Below are 23,407 nucleotides of genomic sequence, written 5' to 3'. Positions count from 1 at the left end.
TAAGCTTCTGCACCCCTGGGGAGCTGGGGCTTCATTCTGAAGGCTCCCGTGTGTACACATTAAATAAATTTGTATGCAGTTTCTCCAATTAATCTGCCTTTTGCAAGCTGATTTTTCAGCCAACCTTCAGTGGGCCAAGGAGGACCCCTTGGCACCAACAGATGGATCTGGGAGACACGATTCAACAAGGGGATATTGAGTTTAAATGCATGCGAGTGAGTAGATAAAGGAGGTTTTTTTAAAAAAAATTATATTTTAGATTCTAGGGTAGATAAAGGAGATTTTTATCCTATTTTAGGGAGAAAGAGGATATGATGCTGTTGCAACATGGGCCAACGCATCTTGAGAGTGAGGAGGGAAGACAGTACCAGAGTAAGTCACTCTTGGCAGCCCTGTGCCTCCCTTGTTGGATGGTTTGTTGTTGGGTGGAGTTCTACCAATCACAAGCATTTCTCCCCAACACAACTATTACTCTGGATGCACAATAGTCATTAAGAACTCAGAAATCTGGGTTAAGACTGGAAATAAATAACGTCACCATGGCCAAATCCAGTGACATTTTTCCACAGCCACCCTCCCCTTAGCTCATATTAGTACTCCACAGGGCAAAGCCTGTTCTGGCAATGCTTTCAAAGTACCCAACATTGTCACCTTGCCCACCTAGAATGGTGCCATCCAATGCATATATAATGCAAATCATTCTTACAGCCACGTTTTTAAAAGTAGAAAGAAATATGTGGGAAATAATTTTAATAATATAATTTACTGAACCCAGTAAATGTGAAAATTAACATTCCAACATGTAATCAACATAAAAGTATTAATTTGAAACTTTCTTTTTTTCATAATTAAGTATTCAAGATTCAGTGTCTATTTCTCACATATTGGACACTAACTGTTATGAGATGAATGTCTGTGTCCCCGCCCCCCAAATTCATATGTTGAAGACCTAACTCACAAGTACCATGTGATGGTACTTGGAGGTAAGGGGCTTTGGAAAGCAATTAAGTTTAGGTGAGGTAATGAGGGTGGGAACCCCATAATGACATTATCATCCTTATAAGAAGAGGAAGAAGAGGAAGAGATCAGAGCTGGCTCCCTGTCTTCCGTGTGTGAGGACACAATGAGAGGGCAGCTATCTACAAGCCAGGAAGGGGTCTCTCACCAGGAAGTGAATCCGTGATCTTAGACTCCCAGCCTCCAGAACTGTGAGAAAGTAAATGTCTATTGTTTAAGCCACCAATGTACGGTATTTTGTTGTAGAAGCCCAAGCTGACTTATATACTCAGTTTATACTGATCAAATTCAGGTGCTTCCTAGTCACATTTGGCTAGTGGCTACTGTACTGGAGAGTGCAGCACTAAACCAACTGGCAAGTCTAAATTGGTGGAGAGAATGATTATAGAGGTGTTTGAAAGTGATTTTCAAAAATTACTTTTAAGAATCCCCACTGCATACTCAAATAAGGCAAAAGAATGTTTCCTTAGTAAAGTACCTTTTAAAATAGACTTTAAATAAAAATTTGAAAATAGATTCCTTTCCTTTCTAAATGACCACTTGAAAATACATTTTTATTTTTTTTGCAAAAAGATAAATTGTCCTCCCCCATCTTACTTACAATATCAATGCTTTCTTTTTTTTTCTTTTTTTCTCTTTTTGAGACAGTTTCACACTTGTTGCCCAGGCTGGATTGTAATGGTGCAATCTCGGCTCACTGCAATCTCCACTTTCCAGGTTCAAGTGATTCTCCTGCCTCAGCCTCCCAATTAGCTGAAAGGCCCCCATCACCACGCCCAGCTAATTTGTAGTATCGTTAGTAGAGATGGGGTTTCACCATGTTGGCCAGACTGGTCTCGAATTCCTGACAGGTGATCAACCCACCTTGGCCTTCCAAAGTGCTGGGATTACAGGCTTGATCCAATGTGCCCGGCCAATATCAACACTTTCAGTGGACCATGTTTTTATGTACAGTTCAAAAGTTAATTTCTGCTTAGCCTTGGGCAAAATTTCAGATTGGTAGCATTCCTATTAGTGAAAGTTTACTATACTTACTAGATTCTTTATCTAAACAGCTCACAGTTACATAGTTAGGTAATCTCCAATATCAAACACTAACAAACATCACTGAATAGACATCATCATCCATATCATTTCATCCTTCTCTACTAGATACTTTGCCCAGAAAATGCTTAAGACAAAAATCTTGAGGTTTCGTCAAAATTCAAGCAGAACAAACCGACACTCATCTCCACAGAGGGCAAGATAAAGTATTTAAAAGCAGCAGTATCCCAGAAGAAAGTGGCCTGATTTGGACCAATTTAAAATAGGAATTTAGCATGGGCCTATTCATCCGCTGAGCATCTGTCTCTCCGCATTCCTCATCAGAGCCACATTCCTCAGAGCCAGTTTACTGCCTAAATATAGGGAGACTAAGCTGTTTGCTAGGGCCTTAAAAGTTATGAGGTCCACTGCCCACTGCTGTTAACTAAGCTATGTCTGAGACACATTCTTATTTTGTCAAGTCTGACTGATAGGATCCAACTATACAAGGTCTTCACTGTGAATTTAAACCAGCTCTTCACGGAAATGTGTGGTTATTTGGTGACTCCGTAGTATTACTGTCATAAGTGAAAACGTCAAGTGACATTAGGATATGGCTTCTGTTTTCAAAAGGTGACTTTCACATTTATCAATTGCTGAGTTGTCCAGCTGGCTAAACATTTATTAACACAGCTCTTGGCGTTTATGGATGTATTGCTTTTGCTGTAGAGTTTTTGGGGGTCATATGTAAAAATACTCCGAGTGTCTGTGTTTACTCTTCAGGCTCACCTTTAGTAACCCTCTCTGATGGCTGAAATTATTAAGCAGCGTCTTCAAGGGAGGCAATGTCCCAGCTCTATTTACTTACCTTGCTCACTTGATTGGTTACTTTCTTGGCAAATTCTATTTCTGGAGGATCGGCCAGAGGCGTAAATTGAGCTTGCTGTTCAGCGAGACCTTTTTTGTAGGCAACCTGATGAGATAAAAGACAGGGATGTATTTTAAAAACGATTATGCTTTCATCTTTATTTGAAGTCCTAAATTTTAGTGTAACATGTTATAATTTGTCCTTCTAGATGTTATATACCCTTGCTCTCAGTACTGCTAGTGATTTCTATTTCATTGAATTTTCTTCCCTCCTCCTCAGGACTCATGGCTCTAGATCTGCTTTCTTCCAGTCATTTGCATGCTCTGGTTTGCAATTGCAATTATTCTCTTAACCAGCATCTTCAACTCCCAACCCCTTGTCTTTTTATCACACTGACTTAATAAGCCCCTAGCCTTGGATCGACTCGACCATATAATTCCTTTGTTCTTTAATTTTTTGAGATGGAGTCTCGCTATGTCACCCAGGCTGGAGTACAGTGGCTCGATCTTGGCTCACTGCAAGCTCCGCCTCCCACGTTCATGCCATTCTCCTGCCTCAGCCTCCCGAGCAGCTGGGACTACAGGTGCCCACTACTACACCCGGCTAATTTTTTGTATTTTCAGTAGAGACAGGGTTTCACTGTGCTAGCCAGGATGGTATCGATCTCCTGACCTCATGTTTCGCCTGCCTTGGCCTTCCAAAGCTGGGATTACAGGCGTGAGCCACCGCACCCAGCCAGCTTCCTCTGTTCTTATGCCTAGGATGCTGAATGCCACAGAAGAAAACCCACAACTCCATGGATTAGGCAATGCTAACATGATAAGTAGGGTTAAGAGGGACACAGGAAGAAGGTACAGGGCAGGGAGCCTCTGAACCCTAGCACTTCACTTGAGATCAACATGCCTGCCCAGTGGTATGTTCTGTGAACAACAGCTTGCTTGGGGCTCTGTGCCCTATGACCCTATGGTATACAAATGCCATTTTGTCTTCAAGGAAACTTGCACAGCCCATTATGTGTCTCTGGTTAGTCCCTATTGTCAGCAGCCAGTCTAAAACCCCAACACTGTCCTTAAGCTCACAATCAACTCCACCTTACTCTCAGCTTCCTCTTTCATAGAGGAAAGAAACGCTACACACTTATCTTCTCCATATTCATCCCTGCCTCTCCAACCCCTGTGCTGGCTCAGAGGAGAAACATCCCTCAGAGGGAATGACTCCTGCACCCAGGGTGCTTCCCCTTCCAGCACATCCTTTGCACACAGCTCTCTGTCATCCCTCCTCTTTCTCACAACCCCAACCTCTCCTTCTTCATTAGCTCCTTCACTTCAGCCTATAAAAGACTTCTATCACCTTAAAATAAGTATGGTACCCACAAATCATGCATATCCTTCTCTCTTGCCATCCTTTCTTTCTTCATTACTGACTCCTCTGGTTTTTCCTTCCACCAGACTTAGCCCCTGCTTCCAAAAATGCAGAACTATTCATAGATCCCCAGACACATGAAGCCCTCAGATGTTTCAGGGCCTTGTACGTGCTGTTCCCTCTCCCCATCTGTCTACAAACCGCTGTTTCCTCTCCATGGCTCAGGACAAGCATGACTCCCCTCCCAAGCTTTCTCTGACTCCTGAGCCAGATGCGATGACCTTCTCCTGGGATCTCACTCAACTTGGCCATTACTTCCTTTAAAGGGGTCATCATATGACACTGTAATTTGTTGTCTACATGTCTCTTTCCTCTTGACTGTGAGCTGTGGGATGGCAAAAAAGATGTCCTATCCTTGGGAACCCTCGTGGTCTGCATAGTACCTAGCTAGAGCAAGAGTCAATGATTGACATCTCAATGTGTGTCTTACACACTGAGGCCACGGGGGAATGTCTCAAGAGGAGAATTATCTTTCTAATCTTCCATGATGCAACTGTGAGATTGCTATGATTATTTTCCCTTCCTCATGGCAGTATTCTGACTTATCAGGTAAGGCAGTGGAATAATCCCAAGGTCCCAATCATCTTTATACTTTAACCAAGTCTAACTATATTTTATCCCAATAATATCTACCTAGGGGCTATAACAAAAGCTTTCATGGACAGCAGATCAATTGGGATACAAAAGACAGATTTTGAAATGTATTTACACAAATTCCACAAACAAGCCTGGCTTAATTTCCTTTAAATAAATTAAACAAGGCACGGTGACTCACGCCTGTAATCCCAGCACTTTGGGAGGCAAAAGCAGATGAATTGCTCAAAGGTTCAAGACCAGCCAGAGCAATATGGTGAAACCCTGTATCTGCCAAAAATACAAAAATTAGCTGGGTGTGGTGGTGCACACCTGTAGTCCCAGCTACTTGGGAAGCTGAAGCGAGAGGATCGCTTGAGCCTGGGAGGCAGAGGTTATAATAATCCAAGATTGCATCACTGCACTCCACCCTGGGCGACAGAGTGAGACCCTGTCTCAAAACAAAAACAAAACAAAACAAAACAAAAAAACCAAACAAAACAAAAACACAGACTGAAGACTATTTTAGGCATAGGACAACAGAATTTTTCATGGTTAGTTAAGTCCTTAGGGAAAAAGCAACACTTGAACAGGAGAAATGCTTATTAAGTAGGACATCCTGCCAAGAAGTTTCAGACAAATCAAATCTAGAAATCCTAATTTCTCAGGAACCTTCTTCAGAATTCTGTTTAGTTAGAATTCTGCCATTACAGAGAATGATCTGATTTAAAAAAAAAAGAGTTCAGTATTGTGCATCAGCTTAAAGACTCTTAGTGTGTGCAAAGTAGTTTGTCTCTACTTACGTAATAAGGAAAACATGATAAATAGATTAAGAAGGACACAAGAAGAAGATACAGGAGAGGTAGCAACAGCCTCTAAACCCAAGCCCTTAGCCAGAAATCTATGCGCCTACCCAGTGGTACATTCTGCAAACAACAGCTTGCTTAGGGCTCTGTGCCCAATAATTGTAGAAGTTCACAGTGCTGACAACAGTATTGAGAGGCGTGTCAGTAATCTGATACTGAGTGCATACTTGGTCTGCAATAAAAATAAAAGCTATGCCTTAACTGCCACATCTTTTTGAGGAATAGCATGGAAGACTTTACTTCATTATTGTATGTTCTCTTTCATTACATCTTCTACTGTAATTGCTCAAAACATGTGGCCAACTTTCATTGTTCAAAGTCCATAGCATTAGAATGGTACGAAGGTAACCTTTCATCTCTCCATTTGATAGATGAAGGGAGATAGGAGATTAAGTGTCTTCTTGGAAACCTCTCCCAGGCTTACATGACATGGCATTTCCTGGTTCCTCTTCAACTTTGCTGTTTGTTCCCTCATCCTTTTGCTGGCTCCTGTTCAGTCCCAAGTGTGGGTGTCCTCCAAAACTCTGCCCTTGGCCATGCACTCTTCTGCTTCCTTCATAGATGTTCATGTCTTTGGCTATCATTTTGTTCTCATGACTCTCAAATATTAATTTCTTGCCCTGGTCTCACACCTGAGCAATGGTACTTTCTAATTTATCCATAGCATGCCTTGATCTGAAGTTTCCTTCAATCATCTCTACTCCATTTCTCTTTCCATTAACGCATCTTTGTCAGCTGTTCCCCTACTCACCCAGACCCCCAGTCCACAGTCAGAGGCTCCTCTAGGGCTTCTTTCTCTCCCTTGGCTCCAATAGCCAATGCCATTTATGCTTATTCATACTTATTACCCTCAGATTCCTTTCTTCCTCTCCTTTGCCCTAATTATTACTAAAATAGATTTCTCCAAATTACCCAGTTTTTCCTGTATTTCCTAATCTCGATCTATCATATTGCTCATCAAAATTACTCCAGATTCTATTTTTATCATACTATTTTCTGCTCCAAAATCTTATGATGCCTCTTTATTTCTTACCATTCCATGTCGAAGCAATTTTGTCTGCCTTTCAAGGTCCTGCTGCCAGCATTCTCACAAGTGTCCTCCAAATGAGGCACTCACATCATTCACTTCCCTTGTCCCTTAAAACTGAGACCTCATTTTACCTGTGTCCCTTTGTTCGAGTGTTCCCTCTACTCGAAATGCCTTTCTTCTTCATCACCACCCATGCTCTCGGGACCACCACCTCCACATGGCCTTCTCTGATTACTCACACGTGTTCTGTCTGCCTTGTAGCAAGTATTAGACTGTTGTTTCATTTTTAACTTTTTTCTTGTTTGATATATCATACTTTTATTTTATCAACCTGATTATAAATTCTCAGAGGAAAGGATGAAAACTGCTTGTAGTACTTTTCTATCCTGCCAGGTGTGCGTGCATAATAGACTTTCAATAAATAACTGCTGATCACTTGATAACAGCCATGCAACAATATTGTGAATCTGTGAGATACAGAATCAAAAAGCTAATCTTGAAAGAGAAGCAAGAAGTACTCACACATTAAAATTGGTACCATGTGCTAGATGACTTCAAAGTTTTGTTATACCTTCTCTATTTCCTAACTTAACAATGAAAGGATAGGAGTGTATCTGTATTATATTTTAGCCAGTTACATGGAAAATGAAATAGAAAAGATGTCCACTAAACTTGCAGGTGATATTAAGAGGGTGGCATTAGAAATTAGACCTCAGAAATTGGAGATGCATAAATTTGGTTCACGGCAAGATCAGACCCTAGATTCCATTAGAAGTAAATCCCAATCAGTCTGAACTGGCTTACTAAGTCCAAATTGAGTATAAGAGGTTCCAGGGAGGCCGGGTGTGGGGGCTCATGCCTGTAATCCCAGGACTTTGGGAGGCCAAGGCGGGTGGATCATGAGGTCAGCAGATCGAGACCATCCTGGCTAACACAGTGAAACCCCGTCTCTACTAAAAATACAAAAAATTAACCGGGCATGGTGGCGGGCACCTGTAGTCCCAGCTACTCGGGAGGCTGAGGCAGGAGAATGGCGTGAACCCGGGAGGCGGAGCTTGCAGTGAGCTGAAATCACACCACTGCACTCCAGCCTGGGCGACAGAGCGAAACTTTGTCTCAAAAAATAAATAAATAAATAAATAAAGAGGTTCCAGGGATCTAACTGACAATTGAATGTCAAATAACTTATCACTTTATAATGCAGGGCTCTGCTGAAGACGAGTTGCGGTCCGGATTTCCAACATGGCCTCCCCGCAAATCCAATGGTCATGTAAGAAAGTACCTCAAAATAAGGGAGAGTGCTAGGCCCAAGTGGGTCTCTCTGCTGCTGCTGCTGCTGCTGCTGGTTTCAAGCCTAAGGACTCTATTAAGCCTTTTAAGTTCCTCTAACATATGGTTTTCAAGGTCTAGGATACCAAAATTCTGGCAAGTGGGATCACTGATTTTTCACTACCTGAAGTATCTTCTGATAGCAAGAGCTCTTTGTGGGATAACTATACAAATGTGTTTGTGGTTTGTTTGGGTGTTGTTAGTGTTGTCATTGTTTGTTTAAGACGGGGGTCTCACTGTTGCCCAGGCTGGAGTGCAGTGGCTTGATCATAGCTCACTGTAGCCTCGACCTCCTGGGTTCAAGTGATCCTCCTACCTCAGCCTCCTGAGTAGCTGAGACTGCAGGCATGCACCCCTACACTTGGCTAATTTTTAAAAGATATATTTTGTATAGATGGGGTCTTGCTTTGCTGCCCAGGCTGATCTCAGACTCCTGGCTTCAAGCAATCCTCCCTGCTTGACCTCCCAAACTGCTGGGATTACAGGGGTGAGTCACCACCACACACAGCCACAAATATGTTTTAAGAAGTACACTAGTCAGGTCCCACACACAATAAAAGGGAAACATACCACTATTTGGACTTGATGATTAGGATAGCAAGGCACAACCCTTCCATAACATTGCTTACTTAATAGATTTGGGAAGGTGGCTATGATTACAATAGGTTTTTAAAAATTGCCACTGTGTTGTCATGGAACAACTTCAACCAGAGCCAAGGGAAAAGAAGAACTCATGCTCCAGGGAGAAGAATACTGGTCTTGAGCTCACAAGCCTAGGCTCTGCCACTAACTAATGTAACCCCAGATTCAGGTTTGCCACCTATAAGAAGAGGAAATTGGACTAGATTATATTTAATATAAAGTATAAATTATACCTAATCTAAATGAGACATCATAAATTATAACAATTCTAGATGTACTCCTCTGAAATACAGCATTTAGCCTCTTATAAAGAAGAGTTGCAGTGAGCATCTGGCCAGAAGATGTAATTCAAGTTCCCCTGACTCTGCACACCTAAATGGTGCCACTTGCATTTCACTTACATCACTGAGAGCTTTCTGGGCCTGGGCAACTCTCCTCAGTTCTGGGCTGTCATTGTAGGGGTAAAACATACTTTTGTCTGCTTCCCAGTCTTCAGTGTACAGTTTCTAAATCAAAAAAAAAAGAAAAAGAAAAGTTAGGAGGAAGTAGGGTCACATTTATACAAAATGCAGTTTTGAATTCATCCATCAATGACCTAAAGAACCAAGGGCGAGGTGAGAGCAAAGGTAAATGAAATTCACAGATAACTTCCCCCTTTCCATCCAACCCAAGTCATTTTTACTGATAGCATGCCCTGTTTTTTCTTATTTTCAGAGGGGCAGATGTGTCTGATTTTGTTTCATCTCTTCTCTGTAACTCTACCTGCCTTGTTGTTGTTGTTGTTTTGACATTATTTGTCATTGTTTATCAATAGCACTTACAAGTGCTAACACAATGTAAGGAGCCAGGAAGCACTTCACGTAGTTGAGGGCAATATAGGACACTTGCAAGTTGGGTCACAAAATAAACCTCTAATTAGAGTTAACAGCCAGGGACATCTAAAGTATAGCACAGGGTCTAAAGACAATTTTGAGATATTACTTTGTGGCTCTCTCAGCTGGTTCTCCACAGCACCTTTATTTTCCACAGACACTCCCCTCTGCCCCCAGGTTGCTCAGGTTCCCAAATGACCCTCTCCCCACTCTGCCTAGGAGCTTTTCTCTCAGTTCCTTTTTGCCAAGCCCTACCCCTGCAGTCTCATATGTCTCAAGGCTACTCATAAATAGATTGGGAAATTGTATTCCAGATGATCGAGAGTTTACCAAGTATTACATGAAGTATATGATGAGATGACATAGGAAGATAGAAGTGGGGATGGAGCAGGCCCTTACCTTGCTGAACATGGCGGTGTTCTTAACAGCCTGGACAAGTTCAGGGGCATCAGGAGGAAGCAGGTACTTATCCTTGGTGTCTTCCCAGTTCTGCTTGTATAAAACCTAGACAGAAGGAGCAGAGGACCTGTGGCTTGAGGTCTCACCCAAAGGCATGAGGATTTAAACAACAAAGGGAGACTCCTGAAGGTGTCCTTGCTCAAAGGCTGCCATCGTGTTACTAGGAAAACATTGACCATGCCAACGTCCTATACTACTTTTGCTACCATAGTCAGGTTTTGATTGAAAATGCTAATTCCTTTCAATTAAAAATTTAGCTCCTCAGCTTCTATGGTGACACTGGGACTCCATGCAGCAACAGCCTGGAGCCAAGTCACAGCTGCCTCTTTGGGCAGGGGGACTCTTCCATCCACCCACAGGTTCTACAGGCCACTCATCTGTGCAGCCTTCTTGATGAATACAGGTATTGAATTCACACTGCCCATGAGGCTGGTGAGCAGGATCAGGCCTGTTCAATTTTCTCTTCTAAGACAACGCAGAGGTGATGCACATGCTACTGAGTACCCCAGCCATCCATATCATTGGCTTACCTTACTGACTTGCTGCGACACTTTCTTTGCATGTTCAATATCCTTTGCTTTTTCGTCTACGTGACAGATAGTCTTAGCAACATCACCATCCATTCGATACTTAACCTGCTCAAATAATGCACAGAGTTCATGACAGTCATGAACATGTGAGTATATTAAGGAATTTCTTATAACCACAGAGCATTACTCCAGTGACTCTAGGTCTGCAACACAAAGCATAGTTTCTGCATTTTAGCTGGAAAACTGTGATCTTCAAAGGAGCACCTGCACTTACAGATTGTCTGCTTTCCTGGCTGGATCTCCAGCCTGCTGCTTCTTGGCCTTACTGTGCTACAGTGTGGAGAACCACAGTGAGTTGGAGCTTCCATCTCATAGTCTCCTGTTAAACCAAGTTGCTAAACCAAGCTTTTAGAAGTTTCTTTGGGTTCACATTTACAGCAACATGATCTATGGTTCATGCTTTTCTAGATTTGTGAACTAGCTCATGGTAATTCAACTCCTTTTTCTCACAGCACATATTTAGAGCCCACAATTCCCAGCAATAGGTGTATTTTGAAATGTCCCTATCCTTTATTTCAGCAATACAGCCCACCTCACTGAGTTGATCTTGTACTTTTTTGATTCTGCGAAGTTCTGGGGTATCTGTTGTACTGGCGTATGGCTGTCCTTTTGTTTTCTCAAATTTCTCCTTGTATTTATTCTGAAAAGGATATCAGATATTAGCCTAACAAGACAGCAGCGAGAATTTCAGGCAACATACTCACCCCATCTGATTTTAAAAATCCTTCAAGTTATAACAATTATCAGTTGTAGTAGCTTTCTTTTTGTCCCCTACCCTGACTCTCAGCAAAAACTAAAATAGATTTGATAATTGCTTCTCCTAAACATGGTTGGATCTTGGAGACAATACAAATTTATTATAGACTATTGTCTTGGAAATACCCTAAAATGATTCTTTCAATCCTTTTTGTCTCAATGCATGTATAAAAAGCCTAAACCTCAATTATTTTAGAAAATAAATATAGAAGTTGAGTTAATTCTGAAAAGATTTGATTGCTAATACAATGCAAAAATATTCAATTCAGAAGTTGCAGCTAAACTTCAGTAGTTACGATAGCTGAGACACCAGCTGAATTAATGGCAGGTCTGAATTATATTCTGTAAATTTAGGAATGTGATTTTATTATTTCTGCTGAATACACAATGAATTCTTGCTTTAATGATAATGTGCACAATTTACCATTATAAATGTTTTCGGAGTACTCTTGAGTGGAGTAGTCAACAATCTAAATTATACTATTGATTTGGTTACTAACCACTTAAAAACTATTACAGACCTTTACTGACAGTGCATTCAGAACATCAGAAATTCTAGGTTCATAGGATCTGAATTAATAAGAATTTATGGCAATATATTGACAAAAAATTCTATCTTTGCTGAATACTGCAGCACTAAAGAAGGTAAGAAAATCTCATTTCTAGTAAACTTGTCTTAGATTATTCAAGGCTCTAAACTAGGAATTTACCAAATAGTGAGCTGCTATCATTTAACCAAAAGTGAATATGTATTGCTTAACCTCAATAGGATGTTTTTGACATAAACTTTAGTCTTATATACTCCAATGTTCTCTTAAGCTATATTTCATTTTTTTAAGCCTTCAGAGGACATTTAATCAAGCTACCCAGTGAGACCTCAGCCCATCATAGACAATCAACAAATTAAACCCATTGAAATGTATCTGAATCTGCTGTCAGTCAGTGTAACTTACAGAACTGTACATGGGAATTTAAAGATCAGGGACCATTGAGAGCAGTGATTCTCATCCTGGGCGCACATTAGAATCATCTGGGCAGCTTTTAAAAATCCTTTTGTACAGGGCTGGGCATGGTGGCTCATGCCTATAATTCTAAAGTTTTGTGGGGCCAAGGTGGGAGGATCACCTGTGGCTAGGAGTTTACGACCACTCTGGACAACATAGCAAGACCCTGCCTCTACGAAAAAAAAAAATTAGGCGATCCTACAAAAAAAATTTTTTTTTCTAATTAGCCAGACATGGTGGCATGCACCTGTAGTCCTAGGTACTAGGGAGGCTGAGGTAGGAGGAATTGCTTCAGCCCAGGGGTCTGGGGCTGAAGTGAGCTATGATCAAGCTACTGTTTGATCCAGGCTGGGCTACAGAGAAAGATTCTGTTTCTTTAAAAAAAAAAAAAAAATCTTTGTGCACAGGCCCAACTCTGAGCCAATTAAACTAGAATGGCCTGAGCATCGTTAGTTTTAAAACTCCCAGGGGGTTCCAGTGTGCAGCCATGGTTAATAACCACTGTTCTAAAGTAGAGCCAAACATTCAGAGCCTCAATTTCAAATGAGTTCTTAGTCTGATCTTGAATTTTTAAAATAAATGTTCTTCTTCACTTTATACCTCTTTATATATACCTTTTTATATGCTGTTAGCTAGTCTACTAAGAAGCTCTTCTGCTGACATTGTTTAAATATGTTATGTAGCTTCCATGAACTGGGCTACATTAAATCTGTATTTATGATTTCATTATTCTAGATTGGCTAATTAATACTGATTAAATACCAATAAATGCTTTATGATTGGCCTTATGCTTATTTTGCAGGAATGATTTCAATAAGAATGCTTTCTTACACTGCAATGGTATAAATGAACTACATAAAAGGAAAATTCAACAGTCACAAGAGTCTATATTTTGCAAAATAAGTTTTTGTTTCATACAAGTGTGAGAAATAAAATCCAGCCAGCATCCAAAACAGAGTGGGTTGAGATCAGTAATTTCTTAATAATCAAACTAGGTTAACAGAAGTTGTTTGAAACTTACTGGGCTAAAAAGATCCTGCATTTTCTGACTGTGTGCAATGTAGGGGGTCATGAACTTTGAAGGATCCACTTTCTTCCGGATGACCTTCCTCCTCTCCACTGGCTTTGCTGCTGCTGGCTGTGCCAGAGCTGGCTGTGCCAGAGCTGGTTTGGAAGTTTCCGATTGCTCATAGTCAGACGTCCTTGTCGTTGTAGTCTCATAAATTTCTGTTATTGTCTGAAAATTTGATATTCAACATTGTTGTGAAAGTAAAAACTGTGCTACTGTGATCTCAGTATATATTATTTTAACTCCAAATCAGATTTACATGCCTGGGGTTACTTCTCCATATCTAAGGTAAGCCAAAGCAGGAAACGGCACACTATAAGCCATATGAAGGCACATTATGTTACATAAATCTGAATGCTGATTGTCAGGATTGTGTGGAATAAAAAGTTTACTCCTTATTACTTTGCAATATTGCCTTAAGTTTGCATTTGCAGAAAGACACTCAAATACTTCAAAGTAGGGGGGAAAATCAGCAATAAACTTTTTTTTTTTTTTTAAACAGTTGAAAATCTTAAGTTGTCTGGGTAAAGTAAAAGCAAACTTGAGGTTGGGGAACAAAAGGTTAAGATAATCAAACAAAGCTCAAATTATTGACTTTAATATTAACTTGTAAGTGACTAAGGGAAAATTGGTCGTTTGTTCCACAGGGATTTAGGCATTCTCCACTGTAGATCGGAGACAAAGAATAATGAACTTTAAAAAAAAATGAATTGCATCAATATTATATGAGATTTTCATTCCCTTGGCTTAGTCAGTTAATTAATGTGAACTGGAGTGCCATTTACACTAATAAATGCTTAGGTGGACAAGAATAATGATGACAACACAATGGGCTAATTATCCTCACAACAGTCCTATCTATGCAGTAGGTGAGAAATTACTATTTCTTACAGCAGGCTATAGTGGAAGATACTAAGACCCCAAGTTTGGGTCTAGTCCAAGGTTAAAAATAATGCATGTAAGAAAAAAAGATAAGCAGCCAAGTCTTCAATCCATTTCACAGTATCCTTCCCTTCACAGCTAATATCATCTGTACCAAAGAATTCTAGCATCAATTATGAAAAGAGAACCTGGTAAGGAAATTGTACATTTATAAAAACCCCCTCTGGTGTTGCCACATCATTGCTAATAGGCTGTTTTCTGTTTTCTGCCCATGATTACTAAGGCATGGTTGACTGTGAGAAACTAACCAAATTACAGCATCTACAGACGTTAGTTTTTATGCAGTCACAGGTTCTCTGAACAAGCTTCAGGATTAACCCTCCATATCACTGTTTGTCATGCTCAAAGAGAAACAGCTGCATGCAGAAAATAAAGCATGAGAAAGGTATTTCACCTTGAAAAAAAAAAGAGCTTGAACTTGGAATATTTATGGTAATAGCTTATTTAGAATTCCTAATGTGCTAAAATCTGAGTTGCATTTCAATGCATCCTCAGGGACAAAGCCTTGGAGGCACCATCCCTGGTGGCAGAGATGGTGACCTACAAGTTACAACTCTACACAATAAAACTGCTCGTCCCTATGCCAATCACAAAGCCAAGGCCATGCCCTCCTGCCGCTGTTGGAGAATGGTGATAGCCACTGACATTATTATAATTAGCATCACCTACACAAAAAAATTCCACAGGAGCAATAGGGAGAACCACCCCCTGCCATCTTGGGCTTGTTGAATAGGAAAAAAAGGTGAAATAATCCATCAAACAGGTAATGTTTGTGCTTTCACACCAGCTTCTGGGCACAGGTAGGTGAGTGATCCTCTGTCAGATAATCCCTTTTGCCATCTTTGTGGCCCTGGGAGTATGAGAAAGGAGAAAGCTCTTCCTGCTTTAATGAGAATGCAGTTTATGCAGCTGTGGGCTGGGCCTTACCTCTCCCGGCACCTCTTCATAAACCACTTCTTCTGTGTAGTACTGTAAATAGAGCACAAAGGCATTGGCAAGAGAACCAAAGCAGAAACCACCTCTCCTGTACCTCAGCTGAACCACTTAGGTGACTGCACTAGCTCGGTTGATTTGGAATGTCTGTGGGAAAGGGCTAGGTGAAGGAGCCTGTTCATATTTTGGAACCCATCTTCACTTTGTAATACTTCAGGAAAGCTAAAGTGAATGCCATCCAAATGGACAAAGAGATGCAGAGGGCTGAGAAAAGTGTATGAGGCTGTTTTTTAATCAAGAGAAGCTATTTTACTTTACTGGGACATGGAAATTTGTTTTTATGGTCACCAAGATAGAATTTGCTGAGAAGAGAATACAATAAGAAGATTCTGAGTGTGTGGGTTGGGCAGAGAGGAACTGTGATAAAACTCACTGTTTGCAAACTAACGGTAAACTAAAACAGAAACTCGAGTGTGAATACATTTTTAAATGGATTGCATCATGGAAGTAATAAGATCCCAAAGTATATCCACATCTCAATTATTCCTATACCCTCCTGATTAGTAAGTAATAAGTTTCTTCTGGAGTGATGCATGAGTCCCCTTCAATAGTGTGATTGTCCTAAACAGAGTGGTGCTAATATGAAAATTGGTAAACGCTAAGGAATGAAGGGGAAAATGAGAAGATTCCTCATCACGAAGTGATGAAGGGAAAGACAGGCTGCAATTTGCCATAGTGGCTCTGAGGTCATCATGGCCTGCATGAGGGATCTGAAGCCTGGATCTAAAACTGAGTCTACTTTTGTTCTACTTCTGACATCACCAGCAATAAATAGATGCAGAAAGGAACTGGCTGACATTTGGTTTCAGATGTGTAAGGAGAGAGGAATCCTGTCCTTAGCTTCACCCTGCTCTGTAGGGTGAACAGAAGGAGAGGCTCGTTTAGGCCAAGCACGTGAGGAAAGGGATAAAGATGAAACACTTGGCTCATTTCTTAGTAAAAAAAAATGGATATATAACACTTTATGCTTCATTTTTCTTATCTTTGACACCAAAACATACAGCACTCAAGGGAAGGGAAAACATTAAGATGCAAAATTTCCCTCAATGACCTGTATTCTTGGTTCAGTGAAGTGTCATCAGATTACTTAACCATTGTCAATAGGCCGCCTGCGCTATTTCACCTGCGTTAACAATTGTCTAAAACTTGCCTAATGTTCCTCATTCTTGTGCTTTCTTTACTCTTGAGCTATTGTTTTAATTTAAAATCTAATTCTGCCTGTATGTCGTTACACATAGCAACAAAAATCACAAGCACTGACAGCACTGAAATTTGCTTCTTTACAGTTGTGACTTTCAGCACATGAGAAACATCATTTGGACACTCTAGAAAATATTGTTTGATGCTGACGCCACATAGAGTCATTCCTCCAGTCACACAAAACATCAGTGGCTTCAGAAGAAATATTAAAATAAAATGGAAGATTCACAACTATTTTGGATTTTCTCAGCATCCAAGTTTAAAAGCAGCTCCTTGGAAACCATTCAATTTTACCTTTGCTGGGCTCTCACCATTGGTAAATCCATCTTAGAAATACGCTTATAAAAGAGGCAACATTATTTAAATGGTTGGCGTTAACTTGTATGCCAAATCTCGCCCTTTTTTTAGAGCTGTGCCACTAATTAGATAGTACATCCTTGCTTCTTTCTCTTTCTTTCCAAGTTTAAGTTGGAGTAGAGAGAACAGTAAAACTTTATTTCAATGTCCAAGATCCCAAGGAGATATATTTTTAAAGCCAGTTCTTCTCTGTTTTCTGCATATTTTTAAAGCTAGTTCCTCTCTATTTTCTAAAATCTTCCCTGGCCATTTTTTTGAATTCTGCACCCTCCTATGCTCATAACCTTTTTTGAGGTCAAAGAGATCTCAGTTCAATACTTTCTGGCAGGCAGTCTATTCATTTATCACCTACTGGTTAGACCCAGAAGCTGTAATGGGAACAAAATGGTAGGGATGAGATGTCTAAAAATACCCCCCTCCTTTTTTATGACATCTAGTTGAATCAATCAAGTCTAGCACTAAGGACAATTTCCAGTAGCAAAGGTACACAATTATTTTAAGAAAGACAAGGAATATTTAAGTTGGAGAGTAAAAACTGTTACTGGCATTATTATCATAGGGAAGACAATTTAATTAATAATTATATTAGTGTTTGATAATGATATTTCTGACCCTTAGGTACATAAGCAAAATGTACACTAGTGATGATATCAGCATGAAAGATGTGGTCATCAGCATTTAAGCCAGAGAGGTTGAATGTTACATTGTATGAGATTCATTCTATTTTTTTCCCTCATATCCTTCAGTAATAAAAGTAATTTTATTTGTAGAATAAATAAAATTTTCTTCATCTAAATATAGACTGGTCACTAAAATAATTTTCCAAAGACTAATTTTGGTACTGCCACCTAAAATTTGGTTCTGGGTAGCTCTTACAGTTAATTTCAGTCTTATTAAAAAGCACAGATTTTCACAACTGCCTCCAAGTGCCTTAGGCATTTGGAGATTTTAATGTGTTTAGATCATCATCATTAATTGGTAATTACTAAGCACATTCAGATTCATGGCACTGTATTTATGTGCATTATAGTTCCAAGCCTTTAGATTTTATTTCTAGAACGTGAAGCTAAAGGCAAGAGCCGGTGAGGAAAAACTGTAAGATGATAAAAACAAAAGGATATAAAAAAATAAAATAAATTATTAACAGCTTTGTAAAATGCGTTAGATGTCCACCAATAATTGGAAGGAAAATTTTCAAGATACCCACTATAGTCTTTGTTCTTATTCAAAATTCAAAAGCAAAAGCTAGTCTTGTTCACTTAGGTAAGTATAATGAAGTTGGTGGGAAGGTGTGGCTCCAACTATCATTGTGAGCTTCATACCTTTATTTATATTTGCGTGTATGTGTGTGTGTGTGCACATGTGTATGTATTATGCATAAGTCTCACATATGCATATAATTTCATGCATATGATTATTCTGAATATCTAAACCATGTTTCCCTATAGATGATTAGCTAGTTGAAGCAAAGAATAAGGAGTAGATCTTTTCCTCTATTGCTATGCAGACACTAAGAGACAGAGTTCCGTTTTCAGAACTTTCTCTTCATCTCTGTCCCTTTGAACACTGGGGTTGGGAACTGGGGAAGAAAGTAGTTTTAGAAGAATTAAAACCTGCCTTTACTCCAACTTGGTTTTTGAGAGCTTAAAGAAAAGCAAAAGTGGGAAACAGTGATATTTCCTTTCAATTCTAAATCCCACGTAATTATAGTGAAACTGAACATAAAATATTCCTTTCTTATGCTTTGAATGAGGACTCTTTGTGAAAGTATAATAGACAATGTATTTTTCGAATGATTAATTCACCTGCTTGGCTTTGACTGTCACTACACAAAATAGTTTGCTGTCAGTGTTTTTTTTTAAATCTTACCTCCACCACCTCCTCATATTCTTCATCATCTGCCATTTTCCCAGAGTAGTAGTGGCACCTACAAACTTTTCATATTCCACACAAATGAAAACATATTAGAGTCTATTCCCAGCACGTAAATTATCTTATGACATCATAAAAATAGAATTTGAAGCTAAACTATTGTACAAATTCATATATTGTTGCAGGCTAAAGGAGAGAAGACATTTAAAATACAAGTATAAACAGCAGAAGCTTCAAATTTATTTCTCTTTATTCCTTCAGTGTTGGGAATTGCTACTTCTACATAATCAGTTTAGTTAAAATTGTAAAAGGAAATTGAGGTAAGGAAGTGAGAGAGTTTGGACTCAGGGAACAGAGAATTTAAACTTCCAAACACTTAGAGAAAAGACATTTTCCAGCAAAACATTTAGTGAAAGAAGGCCAGCTTGGGTTTCAGAAGAAGCTGAAATTTTTCCCCAGCACCAAAATTCTCAGAGGCCTGACTTAGTTTTCTATACTGCCCTGATCCACTGTTTGCTGTATATCTTAGGCTTCAAATTGGAACCCATAAAAATACATCTGTCAATAAATTTTAAAAGAAAAAAAGAAACCTCAAGGCAATGGAGTTATCTTCTTCCCGAACACCATCGGCTTATACAGACTTTTTCTTTAGTTTCTGTAGCTCTCGTTCAAATCTGAAAAATAACAAAGTTGTAAAGCATTGACTGAAGTACATATAGGATTGTCAGTCCTTAGCCTAAGCTTCTAATATAGAAAATAGCAAAAGGATCTCTCAAGGCCTCTACAGTTTGTTGCCAGAGAGTGAGTCTCTTGATATGAAGTGGATGATGAGTTGGAACAGCTGTCCCTTCATCCAAAGATGTTTGCCATGTAAACCAATACCCTGCAGTGGCTGGTTTTGTTAAGCTAGCGAAACTGCCACTCCTCGGGCAAATGAAGCCCAGTAGAACAGGATAAATATAGGAACGTAGAGCAATGTATCTTCTTTTTCATACTAATATATTCAGGGAAAAATACCAAAGGCAAAAAAATGTTAGACAAGAGAGCCGATTCAGTCGAGCAATAAATTGGTTAGCAAAGGACTTGACTCTAATCGCACACCGTACATAGCAGATATTAGTAGGGCCTTAGTAGGGCAATGGGGTTAGACTCTCCTAGCCATATTTCTACCACTAATTTCCTCAGTTATGGCCCAAGCCTTTGAAAAATACTTCAAGGGAAGTTGTGGAACATCTCCTGAAAGAGTATTACAGAAAAAGTCATAAACTGGCCTTACCTTCAATCTACCAAATAAATTTCCTCAGCAGCAAAGCCTCTCCCAACTCTCCCCTCCTGAGAACCCCAGGCAAAAGCCAGCGTGATGCCTGGGCTCCGAATTATCATGTGGCAAGAGCAACCAATCAGATCCTGAGTTGCTCAAATTTCAGAAGCTAAATTTACCAAGTGATCTTCTGAAAACCACCTGTTCATCAATTCCACTAAAGGATAAAGGGTAACAAATTGCTTGCTTAGAACTATTCAAATGGAATCAAATTTTACCTAACTTCCAGCCTATGCAGTTCAATTTTAGGTTGCATTTCCCATTTACTGAGACCCCTTTCAACGTCATAATCATGCAAAAGAATTTAGTAGAAAATAAGCATGACTTTGAGAGGCTTTGACCCTTCCATGACTGTTTTCTTCACGTCTTTTGTCCAGTCATGGTGGTAAATGTACTCACCCTGGTAAGGTTCACCAGGTGAGTACAGGTAAGTTACTGGTGTTAGTGTGAAAGAAACTAAGGAATAAGACCCAGTAAACATCAAGTTGGCAAAAGCAATTTTTAAAAATGTGATGAGTGAAGTTAAAGGTGAAAATATTTGACGATGGCACTAGATAAGATATTCATAGGGTGTAATTAGAAAGATTAGACCCCATCATTTTTCTGTTACTAAACCAGGAGGGTTTACCCAAATCCTGTTTAGCACCTTCTCCCTCCTTAGACAAGGCAAGCTGCTAGGAATACAGAACCTCTGTCATATGTAACCGAGTTAGTGATTTTTCTATTAACTCAGATGACTCCTGGCTCCCAGAAGCAACATGTGAATGTGGACACAGACAGGCTCAATTTCTGAACAGCAAGAGCAGATAAAATGGAAATCAGTAACTTATCAGGAGAAAATAATGCCCTATTTGGCAAATCCGAATGTAAGACATTTCCTTCATAAAAATTATCTAACAATTTTCTTAAAACTTGCCTAATGTCTCTCTTGCACTTTCTTTGCTCCTGAAGGATTTTTTCTAATTTAAAATCTTATTCTGTCTGTATGTCCTTACACATAGCAACAGAAAACACAGGCTCTTATATGGCACAGAACTGCTTTTTCTCTGGGTTGCTCCTGTGTTGAGACAAAACCCTGTGAGTCACCTATATCTTGATATGCATTTGAGACCAAACATATTGCAATCTTTTTTCTTTTTTAAGTTGAACATCAGAAAGTAATCTCGCTGGGTGTGGTGGCTCACGCCTGTAATTACAACACTTTAGGAGGCCGAGGTGGGCAGATGTCTGAGACCAGGACTTTGAGAAAGTAATCTCATATTTCAAATATATGTACCTCTTCCCCCTCCCTGATTCACATGGTAGTAAATAAAATCTAACTTAATTTTATCATCTTAACTGATTATACCTGTTCATCTTGTATGTTCTCACAGGTCTTATGACCAAAGGATATTTATGTAATATGAGATCACTCACTTGGTAGCTGCAAACTAGAATTGTGACTTACTAGTCATTACATGCTTTAAAACATGTTGTTGAATTAAAAAATAATACAGGCTCATATTTTAAAAACATAGAGTACAAAATCATATAAAGTAAAAAATGAGCATTGACCTTCTTAGTCATTTTTAAGTTTCAGATATTTTCAATATAGATATTGACATAAATCAATATACTTAATATGCAATAGACATCTTTTATGAAACATCACATAAACATATCCTACTCTAATTTCCACAAATAATTCTATTGATTGGATAGAGTATAATCGTTTAATCATTACTTTATTAATGGACAGCTAGGTTGTTTCGAGGTTTTTGCTATTACAAAATAAAGCAAAACAATGCAAAACAAAACACACAGTAAGCATCCCTGTGCATTACCTTTGTATACTTATATGAAATGTATCTGTAAGGTAAATTTCTAGAAGTAGAATTACTGAGGCAGAATATATATGCACATTTTGAAAACTGATAGACATTGTCAAGTTGCCAGTCAAAATCCTTACACTATTTTATGTTTCACTAACACAGAATGAGGGTTCCTATGTATACACATCTTGATATCCTTAGGGGTTATTAGTCTTGAAAAATCTTTACTATGTGGGCTGAATGTGTCCCCCTAAAATTTATATGTTGAAATCCTACCCTCCAATGTGTGGAAAGTGATAGGGTCATAAGGGTGGAGCCCTCACGAATGGGATTAGTACACTTACGAAAGAGGCCCCAGAGAGCTGCCTGGTGCTCTCTCTGCCATGTGAAGTTACAGGGGCAAGATGGCCAGCCACAACCTGAAAGAACGTCCTTCCTAGAACCCAACCATGCGAGCACCCTGATCTTAGACATCCAGCCTCTAGAACTATGAGAAGTATATTTCTGTTTATAAGCCACCCAGCTTATATGATTTCTGTTACAGCAGACCAAATGAACTAAGACACTCTTTATACATTACTTTTGAAACCACTATATGAGTAAATAGAAGTGCTACAGATGAGCAGAACCTCAAACTCCATACATAGTGAAGTGTGCATCTAAAAAGTTGGGGGGGGGAGTGGAGAAAGAGTGAGTTCACATGAAATGACCCTGGCTTAGATATCTTGGGATAAATTCCTCCTAAAAGAAAGCCCCAAAACCCCTGCTAAATTGGCCCAATGCAGGTTGCTTTAATAATTTGCAAAGCATGTCAGAAGTAAGAGACTCACAGGAAAGCTGTTTATATTCCCAACATGGTTACACAGGGGTGAGGGTATCAGCAAGCAGCTTACACTTCTCTCCTAGTCACACTAGAGAAAAACACTGCCACCTCCTTACTAAATTCTGCAGATTCTAATCTGGAATGATGCCTTCTAGAGATGAAAGAACAGCTTTATTTTCCTGGCCTATCTATGACCTCTTCTATGGAACGAGAGTACACTGACACCCTGATTTATTGGTAGGTTCTTATTATATGCCTTGCACATAGTACGTGTTCAGTAAATGTTAGCTATTATTATTTTTACTATCATTATCATTTTTTACATTATATTGGAGGCTTCACTCTTCTGTATTTAATTGAAATACCAAATATCTCGAAGCTTCTGAAATCAGACAATACTTAGACTAAGAATTTATGAGTACAAAGGCATTTGACTAGAAGCTTGTACAACTGGCTACAAGCCAAAGCAGGGCAGTTAGGTGCCAATATCGGAACTTCAGATAATGCTTCTCTAAATATGAAAATATAGAAGTGTCATGCCTGGGGACCAAAAAAGACATGATAAGGG

General features: G+C 39.4%; 1 protein-coding gene across 1 annotated transcript in view; it reads right to left on the bottom strand.

Annotated features, from left to right (window-relative positions):
• Nucleotides 1–20,238, bottom strand: part of NEB (nebulin) — a 226,170-nt gene extending 205,932 nt beyond the window's left edge. The window contains exons 1-10 of the mRNA XM_011943053.1: nt 20,161–20,238; nt 19,475–19,558; nt 18,882–18,946; nt 15,390–15,431; nt 13,473–13,688; nt 11,224–11,331; nt 10,632–10,736; nt 10,042–10,146; nt 9,172–9,276; nt 2,909–3,013 (exon numbers count right to left, since the gene is read on the bottom strand). Coding sequence (XP_011798443.1) covers nt 2,909–3,013; nt 9,172–9,276; nt 10,042–10,146; nt 10,632–10,736; nt 11,224–11,331; nt 13,473–13,688; nt 15,390–15,431; nt 18,882–18,917 — 822 coding nt within the window. The 5' untranslated portion in view covers nt 18,918–18,946; nt 19,475–19,558; nt 20,161–20,238. The remainder of the gene's footprint in view (nt 1–2,908; nt 3,014–9,171; nt 9,277–10,041; nt 10,147–10,631; nt 10,737–11,223; nt 11,332–13,472; nt 13,689–15,389; nt 15,432–18,881; nt 18,947–19,474; nt 19,559–20,160) is intronic.
• Nucleotides 20,239–23,407: the final 3,169 nt, after the last annotated feature.

The sequence above is a fragment of the Colobus angolensis genome, unplaced genomic scaffold (assembly GCF_000951035.1).
Source record: "Colobus angolensis palliatus isolate OR3802 unplaced genomic scaffold, Cang.pa_1.0 Scaffold215, whole genome shotgun sequence".
NCBI classification, from domain to species: domain Eukaryota; kingdom Metazoa; phylum Chordata; class Mammalia; order Primates; family Cercopithecidae; genus Colobus; species Colobus angolensis.
Note: the sequence above shows the minus strand (reverse complement) of the source record. Positions and strands in the feature narration are given on the sequence as shown.